Source organism: Marmota marmota, unplaced genomic scaffold (genome assembly GCF_001458135.2).
Source record: "Marmota marmota marmota unplaced genomic scaffold, marMar, whole genome shotgun sequence".
NCBI lineage: Eukaryota > Metazoa > Chordata > Mammalia > Rodentia > Sciuridae > Marmota > Marmota marmota.
The window spans coordinates 19,699,780-19,711,443 of NW_026000249.1; the positions used below are offsets into that span (position 1 = coordinate 19,699,780).

At 37.1% G+C, this 11,664-nt stretch overlaps 1 protein-coding gene across 1 annotated transcript in view; it reads right to left on the reverse strand.

Moving 5' to 3' along the window:
• Window positions 1-11,664, reverse strand: part of Dmd (dystrophin) — a 1,737,386-nt gene that overhangs the window by 77,395 nt on the left and 1,648,327 nt on the right. Inside the window, exons 58-60 of the mRNA XM_048796385.1 lie at window positions 6,720-6,921; window positions 4,060-4,145; window positions 1,489-1,664 (exon numbers count right to left, since the gene is read on the reverse strand). Of these exons, the coding sequence (XP_048652342.1) occupies window positions 1,489-1,664; window positions 4,060-4,145; window positions 6,720-6,921 (464 nt within the window). The remainder of the gene's footprint in view (window positions 1-1,488; window positions 1,665-4,059; window positions 4,146-6,719; window positions 6,922-11,664) is intronic.

Below are 11,664 nucleotides of genomic sequence, written 5' to 3' on the forward strand. Positions count from 1 at the left end.
GGGGGGGGAGCCAGGAATACGGCTCAGTGTTAAGTGCTCCTAGGTCCAATCCCAAGTTCCAAAAATATAAAAAAATTGAAAAATCACAGGGTTCTGCCCAGAGAATTACCTATACTTTCATCCCATTCTACAGTGAAAGACTTGAAGTCTAACCCATTTAGCTCTTACAGTTGGTTCCATTTTGTAAATCTTAGCCATTGTCATTGGAATGAGAATGGACTGAGACTGCATATATGAAAACAGCTCCTTGCATCAAAACAATAACATCTGAATACTGTGAATAATGTGGTCCTGCAAATACCTTACTCCTTTAATTTTGGTGGCATAACAATTAGAAACAACTTTTGAAGAAAAGCCATCTGGTGATGAATATCAAAAGCCACAAAAATATTTTTATCTTTTAGTCTGGTAATCCAACTCTTGGAGAATGCATCCTAAGGGAAAAACTCCAAAGAAGAGAGCTAAATGCACAAAAATATTCACCATACCTACCTACCTACCCTCCTTACTAAAACCAAAAACAATCTGAATTAGAGGGGCCCTCAGGTGGGAAGAAGGAGGTGTTTCTGGGATACCAATTATGGAGTAGAAAAGGCAGGACAGAGAAAAGGCAATGGGACAGGATAAGACAAAATGTGGACAAAAGTGGTAGTGTGTTGAACCAGTGACAGATGTTGGCAAAGAATACAAAGCTCAGATCGTAGTTATAAAACTACAACACCTGGCATGGCGGTGCATACCTGTAATCCCAGTGGCTCAGGAGGCTGAGGCATGATGAGCGTGAGTTCAAGGCCAGCCTCAGCAATTTAGTAAGAACCTGTCTCAAAACATTAAAAAAAGGCTGGGGATGGGGCTCAGTGGTTAAGTGCTCCTGGGTTTGACCCCTGGTATGTACCCCCACCAAAAAAAAAAGAAAGAAAAAAAAGAAAAGAAAAAGACTATAGGGTAGAAGGCCTTGGGTGCCATGCCCAGCAATGACACCACCCCCACTTAGAAAAAAAAAACTATAGGGAGCCACCATAAAGATCTTGAAACAGAAGGGAGCCTCAAAGCTACAAAGTGATTTTCTTGAAAAAATGCTAACTGTGTTAACTCTTTCCCAACAGCCATTGAAAAGGAGGCTATTATGACAGAATTGAAGGAAAAACTGAGAGACTAAAAGACTCACCTACAAAGGCTATTTTCTTATTTTGAAAGGCTTTTTATGGCCAGAGATTTCTTTCTATGCTCACTGAAACACTGAAGACTCCCTTTTCTCCCAGCAACTTAGTAACAGTGGTAACCCTGCTACAAATGGCAATTTCTTTTCCTTTCTCTGAACTGTATTCATGTCCCAAACCCAGAGTCCCAGAAGCCACTTCCTACCAAAGTTTCAAAAATCCCCAAACCTGTACCTACTGCCTTCAAAAAAGCCAATGTGAGAAATTGAAATTTGGTGACATTTTAAAAATTGACTTCTAAAATAACAAAGAATAAATATGTTACTTAAGAAGGTGAATAACTTACAAATTGAAAGCAGCTTCTGACGCTTGGTTCAATGTTACTGCCCCCAAAGGATGCAACTTCACCCAGCTGTCTTGGGATTTGGATAGAATCATGTAGAAGGAGGCCCAGCCTGCGCTGGTCACAAAATCCTGTTGAACTTGCCACTTGCTTGAAAAGGTCTATAAAAGAAGAAGAGAATTGCAACAATGAAACCTAATGTCCAACTCAACTTCAGTGCCAACTCTCAAGAGTAGTCAATATTCCCACAGAGAGGGCTTACTTCTAATTTATGCTAATCTAGACATATTTTTATAGATGAAGTTAATCATCACTATGTGTATGTGAAGGATGACAACTTTTAAATCAACTATAACCCTGCAAGGAATTTTAAGTTTAAATGTGATCTTAATGCCTGAATTGTTCCTAAGGCAAAACACAATCCTTTGGGTAATATTATATGTACATAAAAAGGACGTAACAACTATAATAAAGTTTTTAGCATTAAGAACCATATGACCATGCACAGTGGCACATGCCTGTAATCCCAGGTACGCAGGAGGATTGCAAATTCAAAGTCAGCCTGGGCAATTTAGTCTGTCTCAAAATAAAATAAGAAAAGGCTGGGGATATAGCTAAGTTATAGAGTGTTTGCCTAGCGTGCATAAGGCCCTGAATCAACCTCTAGTCCAAAGCATCATCATCTCCTTTAAGCATCAGAAATTCAAAAATGTAGAAAAATTGGGACTTCTTTATGGAGTTAAAAGATCATTGAGCTTCTATTCCATCATGTATGTAGTGGAACCCTGTGCCTATTTATAGTTAACTCATATCCTGCTCTACCGTCAATGATTTAATGTTATTTCCTTTTTATTAAAAATTGATGTTCCCTTGAAGGCAAGGAACATATCTTAGTCAACTGTGTGCCAGAAGCTTCTAGAACAGAACAGGAATATCAGATTGAAGCTGATGCTCAATACACGTGGCTAAAAATATGAATGAACATATCAAAGACTAATAATGTATGTTTTGTTTGCATAAACAAAATTATTTAAATCATACTTTATATTCACATAGAAGATGCCAATTTTAAAAAAAACCTAAAAAGTTTTTTGTACCCATAAGCACACTCTATGGAATTAAATATTTTAACAAGACAGCTAAAGTGGCAATAATAAAATGGAAACAACATGCACAGCTTTTTAGCATCTCTCTAAAACATACACATTTTTCTGCAAAATAAAAAATTATCTTACTTCGAAGATTAATATTTTTTCCACTTATCTCAAAATGTTCTCTGTTAATAGTTATAGGAAACAGAAGATCAAAGCTCCTTTGACAATTAAAATTTAGTATGAACAATGCACTGGTACCATGCCATGGGTAAAGTCAGAATATAAACTAACATAGCTAGGCATGGTGGCATATGCCCTCCCAGTTACTGGGGAGACTGAGAGACGAAGTTCATTTGAGCCGAGGAGTTCAAGGCTAGCTTGGGTAAAACATTAAGACCTCCAACTCAACAAAACCAAAAAACCTTGCAATAAGTAGCTACAATATTTAAAGGCAGCAAGCACAAGGAAACAATGTTTTATCCAAAACAATCCGTAAAGGGTTAAGAAAAATTGTTTAGTTATTTTCATTTACTTATTTATTTATTTGGGGTCTTAGGATGAGAAAACCCAAGTAGAAACTACATAAAAGTGGAATTGGAAACAGTGTATGTATTTTGATGAGAAATGAGTACAAGGACACAGAGTGGCTATGGAAGGATTCAGTCTCTTTTGTCTCTTGTCTGTTCTTAAGCTCAGCACATCTCATCCACATGTGCTAGGCCTTAGGGGAAAAGGCAGAAGACAAGATAGACTGTTTAATGTTCCTCTTGAAAAGACTTCTTACAAGTATTTAAAGGAGAAAAATAAGTACAATCCTTTACAATAGGAATGGGTGGTCACTTGGTCATTAAACCATCACTCCTCTAGCATTTGCTTTTAATTTAGATTTACACTTTTCAAAGCAAAAGAACCCAATGGCTAATCAAAATAAAATTCTGTAGGGTGGTATTTACTCTTTAAGAAATGGCAAGCTATCTGTCTCTGGAACAATAAAATTTAGTCATGTCACTGAATTGGATGTGTCAGTACAACTTGCAGTAAGATGATTATAAAATAAACAATGTTTCTTGAGCTTGAATGCCAGATAGTATTCTTTAAATAAGAATCCAAAGATGAGGCAAGTGCAGGGATTAAACTTTCACATTTATTTTTCTGACTTATACAAAGGGTTAGGAAATCAGACTTTATCCCCTACAAACACGTGTTTCATTCAGGCACAGTCAATGTAATGTAAAATAATACTCAGCCTGGAGAAGCTAATCCTCGTTCTCTATTTAAATACCTGCAATTTAATGTTTGACAGGGAATGGCACAAACCAAATTTTATGACACTCTAAAAGCAGTTCTACATCTTACATGAGGAACCTGCTGTCAAATAAGAACAGTATGTCATTTCCCATCTAGAACTAGGGTAATTAGCCAACATCAATAAAAGAATACAGAGTTAATATACATGACTTACATCTGTACTTGTCTTCCAAATGTGCTTTACACAGAGAAATGATGCCAGTTTTAAAAGACAGGACCCGGATCCTCCCTGTTCGTCCCCTATTATGAAGAATCAAACCAGAAAACAATTACTGATATTTTACTAGAGGGTAAAGAGTTCTAATTAAAAAAAAAAATGTCCTGGATTTGGAAACTCTACTGACCATTGGTCTATTAAGATTTTTAAAAACAAATCAAGGGCTGGGGTTGTGGCTCAGTGGTAGAGCACTTGCCTAGCATGTGTGAGGCCCTGGGTTTGATCCCCAGAACCACATAAAATAAATAAACAAAATAAAGGTATTGTGTCCATCTACAACTAAAAAAATATTTTTTAAATTAAGAAAAAAAATTAAGAACTTTTCTTGAGTTCATCATCTATTTGCTCATGATCCAAAATTCAATGGAAATTTTCTCAACTAAATTATTTACCAAGTTTTTAATTCCTAAAGCTTTATTTGAATTATTAGAGTAGCTCTGCATGAAATAGGGGAAAATATATCAATCTACACCTCTGAAGAGCCTACTTTGGATTAAGTGGAAGAATTACAACTACGCATTAAACTATGTTGGTTACTAAAGTAAATTACCTACTTTGGTTACTAAAGACAAAAAATTACCAGCAAATAACTTCTCTGCTCTCTTCAACACTCTCAAATTTTCATCAAATTACTCCTTGTTAAGAATATTAATCACTCCAGGCCACATGACACTAAATTATGAATGTTTATCCCCAAATAATAATATCTATAAATATGATACATTCTATTAGATAGCATTCAAATATGGGCTCTATAAGAGCTTTCATTTTATATAAGGAAGCTGAAATACAGCTGCGCACAGTGGCACATGTCTATAATCCCACCCACTCAGGAGACTGAGAAAGAGGATCAAAAATTCGAGATCAGCCTTGGCAAATTAGCAAGACCCTGTCTCAAAAAAAAAAAAAAATAGGCTTGGGGATGTAGCTCATTGGTAGAGTCTGGTATATATGCAAGGCCCTGGGTTCCATCCCAGCACCATATTTTTTAAAAAAGGAAGAAAGAAAAGAAACTTGAAATAAAGCATTACATATCAAATTTATTAACAAGCTTATTTCATTTATGGGAAAAAAATGAAAAAATTTTCATTTTGTAGGAAATGTCATTCAATAATTGTGTGTGTGTGTGTGTGTGTGGTGCTAGGGTTTGGACCCTGGGCCTTGTGCATGTGAGTCAAGCACTCTACCAACTGAGCTATATCCCTAGCCCCTCGTTCAATAATTTTTCAGCTTCCTATTTGATTATGAAAAGCTACTGTGCCTCAGATATTGATATTTTTGGTGGCCAATATATTCTATTTTCAACAAGTACAACTTATTAAATCCCTTGGTAAAGAGATATACTGGACCCTAATCATTAACAAAATTCCTATCATTGGAAGTTTTTTTTTTTTTTTATCTTTTTCTATTTTAAGTACAGGCAAATCAAAGTTTAACAAATAAATAAAGTAACTCAGGTCTTCAAAGAGTTAAAATTATCCCCAAATAATTTTCATGAAGGTAGAATAAAAGTCATATATTTAAAATCCATTCACATGTCATCTGCCAAGAAAAGGGTGCCAAAATATATCTGCGGGAAGATCTGAGTACAAACCCTCCTAAAAATAAATGTAAATGTAATCCACAATTAAAAATCCAACATGTTCAAGGATTTAGTAGATAATTATGAACCAAATAGCTAGATGGCCCTGAAATTTAAAAAGTCACACCTTATCAAAATAACAAAGAAAAGAGTATAAATCTTAATGAAGGAAGTGGTAGAAGTCTCCAAAAAAAGCAAAAGGCAGAATGGTTGATGTGCATCTCCTTTCAATAAAACCTTCCCAGATTTTCAAGTAGGAATAATGTTCTGGTTGATGTGTAAAATGAGAAGACATGTTATAATTTTGAGGTTGAAGAAGAATTCAATGGAAATCAAGAACAATTTCTTCTGCTTCCTTCCTCAATTGTCTTCATTGAACCAAAGACAAAAATTAGAACTGGAGATATCTCCTGCAGACAATCCAAAAGAAATAATTGCTCTCTGAGAAAGAGTGAAGAATGGGGGTCCCTAGCTGAGACTTTGTAAAAGCTTAATAAAATACAAAACAAAATCTCCCTCAGTTTGAGGGGGTGAGGGTGCAGCATTAAGGTGTTTATTTTTCATTGTGTTTGGATTCTCAATTCATAATCTGCAAAATTCTCCTACATGTTAGCTGAGAAAATTCTGATCTGGTGACAGGTATACCAGCATCTCCAGGAACATAATCATTACTGTCAGTGAGAGGGACTAACCCCAAAGTGGATGGAGGATTCCAGAAGACATTGGTGAGAAAGGGAAAGAACCAGTGGATACACAGTGACTCATTCTACTATTTCAAACATGAGTATCTCATGGTTTTATTTGCTTTCTAATCTGAGAGCTATCTACATCCTAGCTCTTACTTCCTAGCTTATCAAAATATTTTTTCCAGTCATATAAAGGCAGAAATAATTATCACAGAGACAACATTAGTTCCACAGCTTCTGGGGCCTTATTGTAATACTAATTACACCATCACCACTGTGTAAGCTAGTTCTCCTATGACACTGCCCCCCAAAACACTTGCCATACGTACGTATCATAAACATTCAGTAGCCAGTTGAGACACATATCCACACAGAGAGGGACATTGACCAAGTTGTTGTGCTCTTGCTCCAGGCGATCATAAATGGTGGTCAAACAATTAATGATCTGCAGGATATCCATGGGCTGGTCATTTTGCTTGAGGTTGTGCTGGTCCAAAGCATCACATGCAGCTGACAAGCTCAAGAGATCCACTGTAAAAACATAAAATCACAGATGATTCAAAACATAAAACACTCCTTTTAAAGTCCTTTCTTTTCCCTTGAGAATCCTAGCCAACATAGTAAATACCAGAATCCTAGTACCCTGTAGTAAATACCAGACCTGAACTCCACAATCTTCAAAGGTGTTCTAGTTTCATCATTCAGAATCTGAGGTTGTTCTCAACTCTCACTGGTCTTGGGTGAAGATGTGGGCAAAGAGACAGTTTCCTTCCCTGCACTATAATAGGGGGTTATTTGAGAGCCAAGGGGACCCAGCCTTTTCTATGTGCCAACAGAGCCATTTCCACCTGAATAAGCAAAACAATGTTATACTAGAGATTTTCAAAGAGATCCTGACAACACTTTCTTGTGATAGTATTAGAGGAGGTCAGTTAGATTAATCTGTATGGCTAAGGTTGTGTAAATTCTATTTCTAGCTATACATTTATAGTCATTAAGCATTTCTCTCCTTGAAATAGCAGTCATCTCAGCATCTCCTTGCTCCCTTAACATCAACTAAAAAAATAATCAACTCCACTAACACTTTCTATAAGCAAATGAAAGGAACTACACATTACATCCAGTTTTCAAGCCTAAGGCACATTTATTTCTCCTTTCACCTTCAAACTATACTTTACAATGTACTTTTCAAGTCCTCCAAGAACTTCCAAGGTAAGGTGGGGGATCCTTTGATCTGAGGTAATATTTAATCATATGCTAAAAGACAAAATTTTTGCAAAAGTGAAACTTCAACCTTGTCCAACATCAGCAAATCACAAGCTTTATTCCCAGGTGCATAAAAAAGATGCTTCTTTCTAAAGCCAATTTATTAACCAAAGTGGAAATGCAACACATTGCTATTTTACCCCCCTAAACACATAAGCACTGGTCAGAATTCTCAGTCCTTTGAGACAAAGAATCAATAATAATTAAGTACATCTCTCAGATATCTAAGGGGAAGGGGCACGGCAATTATAAAAGCAACTTCAGATAAACACAGGTCATTCTAGTCAGTAAACAGCTTTCCCAATAATGAAGAAATGCAAATTTAGGACTATATCGTGTATTTTACCAGTTACTTGTGGCCACTTCTAATTAAATACTAAGAAAAAAACCAAAAACAGTGGTTAATACTTATGTAGTAGTGCACATTTTTCTCTTTTGAGAAAGGAAAATAAAAAGTTCTAGAGTTTTCCTGGGATCATGACCTGGTGGCAGAAGCAGGAGGTATTTTTCTTTGTTTTTCACCCCCATGAGTGAAACTTTGTGCTCTTAGTGGTGCTGTGGTCTGAACCCCAAAACTCTATGTCCTCATAGACCACCAGTTTCCCTAAAATCTATTGAATTAACACCCATCCTATGGAAGGAAAGGCCCTCTTCTTTTTTGTTTTCTTTTTTGGGGGCCATGCTGGGGGTGGAACCAAGGGCCTTGCACATGTGAGAAAAGTGCTCTGACACTGAGGTACACCCAGCCACTTTTGTTTTAAATTACAGTCATGTGCTGCTTAATGACAGGGATATATTATTTTGTACATGTGCTAGGGATTGAACCCAGGAGCACTTAACCACTGAACCATATCCCCAGCCCTTTTTATTTTTCATTTACAGGCAGGGTCTCACTAAGTTGCTTAGGGCCTTGCTAAATTGCTGAGGCTGGCTTTGAACTTGTGATCCTCCTACTGCAGCCTCCAGAGCCACTGGGATAACAGGTATGCCGCACTGCGCCCAGCTGATAGTAATATATTCTGAACAAAAGCCCCATTAGGTGATTTCCTTGCTGTGTGAACATCATACAGTGTTCTTACACAAATTAAGATGACTACAACATCACTAGATGGTATAATCTTATTGGGCCACTGACACATATTCTGTCCATTATTGACATCATTATACAGTGCACGACTATACTCTGAAGATTAAAAAAGTGACCTCTTTTCATTGAATCTAAGATTGTTTAAACTGGCAGATAAGAACAGAACTTGGGAGATTGATTTGAGAAGGAGTCAGGTAGAGGAAAAGAAGCAGGAGAATCTAAGGAGGGGAAAGTCAAATAGGGACTGCATGGGAGGGACAAAAGACTGAAACTTTTCATCCTGTCTTCTGTGTGCTTGACTTCCTCAGAGGGCACATTTTTAAGTGCAGGTCAGGAGAACATTCAGAATACAGCATACCAGTTCCATTATTGGAGGAGAGGAATGGATTTCTTTCAAATACCAATATTGCTAACATGTTTCTTTATATACTAAAGGTAGCTATGGGTAGTTTGAAGGTTTTTTTATTTATTTATTTTTGGTCACTCTGCTTTAATCATTTTAAATAGTTTGCTTTAGATCCAAGGATATAAGAACTAACAAGTGAGAACTTTCAGGCTCACTTTTTTTTTTTTTTTTTTATGAATCTAATGTACCCATGTGATGGAAACAAACAGCAAAATTGTGTGAGTTTCATTTTATTGGGTCTACTCTTATCTCTGCACAGGTGAATGAGTAACACACAGAACAGAAAATTTGGAGTATAAATAGCTCCAGAGGGGGAGCAAGGCAATTGCTATGAAATAACAGGAGCAGAAGATGACACACGAGAGAAATACTATGCAGTGTGCTCTGCTAAAACTGGATGTGGTTTAACATAAGAACAATCCGTCACAGAAGGCTGAAGACCACATTACCCAAAACAAACATATCAAACAGAATTTTGCTTTCATGGAACAACTTTTAAAAGACTTCTATTTAGGGTATACACAGCTCATGCTATGGACGACCTGAAAGGAGGTGGGAAAGTTGACAAAGAGAATTCAAATGCCACATGGACATACACTTCCTGCTTAAAATGAGCATCTCAAAGAATACATGCAGTTGTGGGGGGTTTGGGGGGAGAGCAGGGGTTCCCGGGGATTGATCCCAGGGGAGTGCTACCACTGAGCTACATCCCAAGCCCTTTTTATTTTTTTCCTTTGAAAAAAAGGTCTTCCTAAATTGCTTAGGCTGGCCTCAAACTTTCAATCCTCCTGCCTTCACCTCATGAGTAAGCTGGTATTACAGCATGTGTCACTGTACCAGGCTAATGTGATTTTTTAATGAAATTTTATATACAGTAATGATTAGCAGTTTCTGGAAGCCTCTATAAGCAACCAACAGACACAATGTGTGAAACTATCCTTTTTCCTCAAGCTATAAATCTCCATTTGAAATCTACACACACACACACACACACACACACACACACACCTCCTTTAGTATATTCACTAAGGGATATATTTCAAAAGCTATAAAAATATAAAAGCCTAATATTATAATATGCCCTCTTACAAAAAATATTTTAATAGAAGACAATGCTACAGGCTTTGATGCTATTGAAGAATAGGACCATGTAAGGGCATCACTCATGCCTGATGGTTGGCAGGGGTGAGAAAGGGTGGAGAGAGGATAAAAATGACTGGCCCTTCAGAATGTTCTTTGTATAGCTGGGGACACTGGCATACCACTGTTATCCTATTGTCTTGGGAGGCTGAAGCAAGAGGATTGCAACTTCAAAGCCACCCTCAGCAACTTAAGAAAGCCCTAAGCAACTTAGCAAGAACCTGTCTCAAAATAATTTTTAAAAAAGGCTGAGAATGTGGCTCAGTGGTTGAATGCACCTGAGTTCAATCCCTGGTACAATGTTTTTTAAAAAAGAAGAAAGAAAGAAAAAAAGAGAAGTATTTTCTTTGTATAGAAAAGGCAGACAATATATTGGGAGGGAGGGCTTAAGCACAAGGACCCCACAAATGGTTCCTGAAGCTCTGATTGTGCCTAATCATCCTCTTAACCTTCTAGATTCAAGGGATAATTCTAGATAACTCTATAACTTTATATGTATGCCACAAATAAGGAGCTGATTTTAATAATTTATTTTTACAGATTCACAGACTTTCACAGTTAGAAAGTATGTTTAAAATCATTTTGCAGTTGAAAAAACTGAGACCAGAGATATGGAGACCTGTTTTGGGTATTATGGCAGGATACCCAGGTTTTCTGAACTCTCATGGAGGTACATATGGAAAGGAAGGAAGGTAGATGTCAGAAGATTTCCTCAATGACTTTAGAGAAAAGGAAAACCCTTCTACATTCCATACTAATGATGGGGGGGGGGGAGACACCAAAAGTTGGTTAGTGGTGGAAAAATGCCCCATAATGTCCACATAACTCCAAGCTCCCAACCTTGATACTCTATTGACACACAGTAATGGTGGAAGAACTTCTATGTGTTTGCTGACTTTTCTTGCCCAGGCAACAGAAGGTACTTGTGGAAAGAGGAAACCATTATTGATATCACACCATTCTTTGGTCAGCTTCTACTTAAAGATGAAGGACTTTCCAGGTAAGTCTGCACCTAAAGAAAGTCAATTGTGCTGGGAGGGTTAATTCTAGGTCAGCACGAGATTTTTTGCTAAAATATCTACAGTGCACAATGGTCAAAGCAATGAAAAGAAGTGATTTACTGCATTGACATGTAACCACAGATTACAGGTTATCACCACTGTTTATCGCTAACAGTAACAAATGACCATTTTTCCCTGGTCTCACTGAGACCCATGAAAGCCACAGTGTTTGGGGCTGACTTCATAGGAAGAATATGCCTAGGTCACCAGCAGGATATAAGAAAATCTAGCTGAGACCAATTTGTGTTCCTTGGTTTCCAAGGTGTTTTGTGCTCACAAGTGTTTTTTTTTTTTTTTTTTTTTTTTTTTTTTTT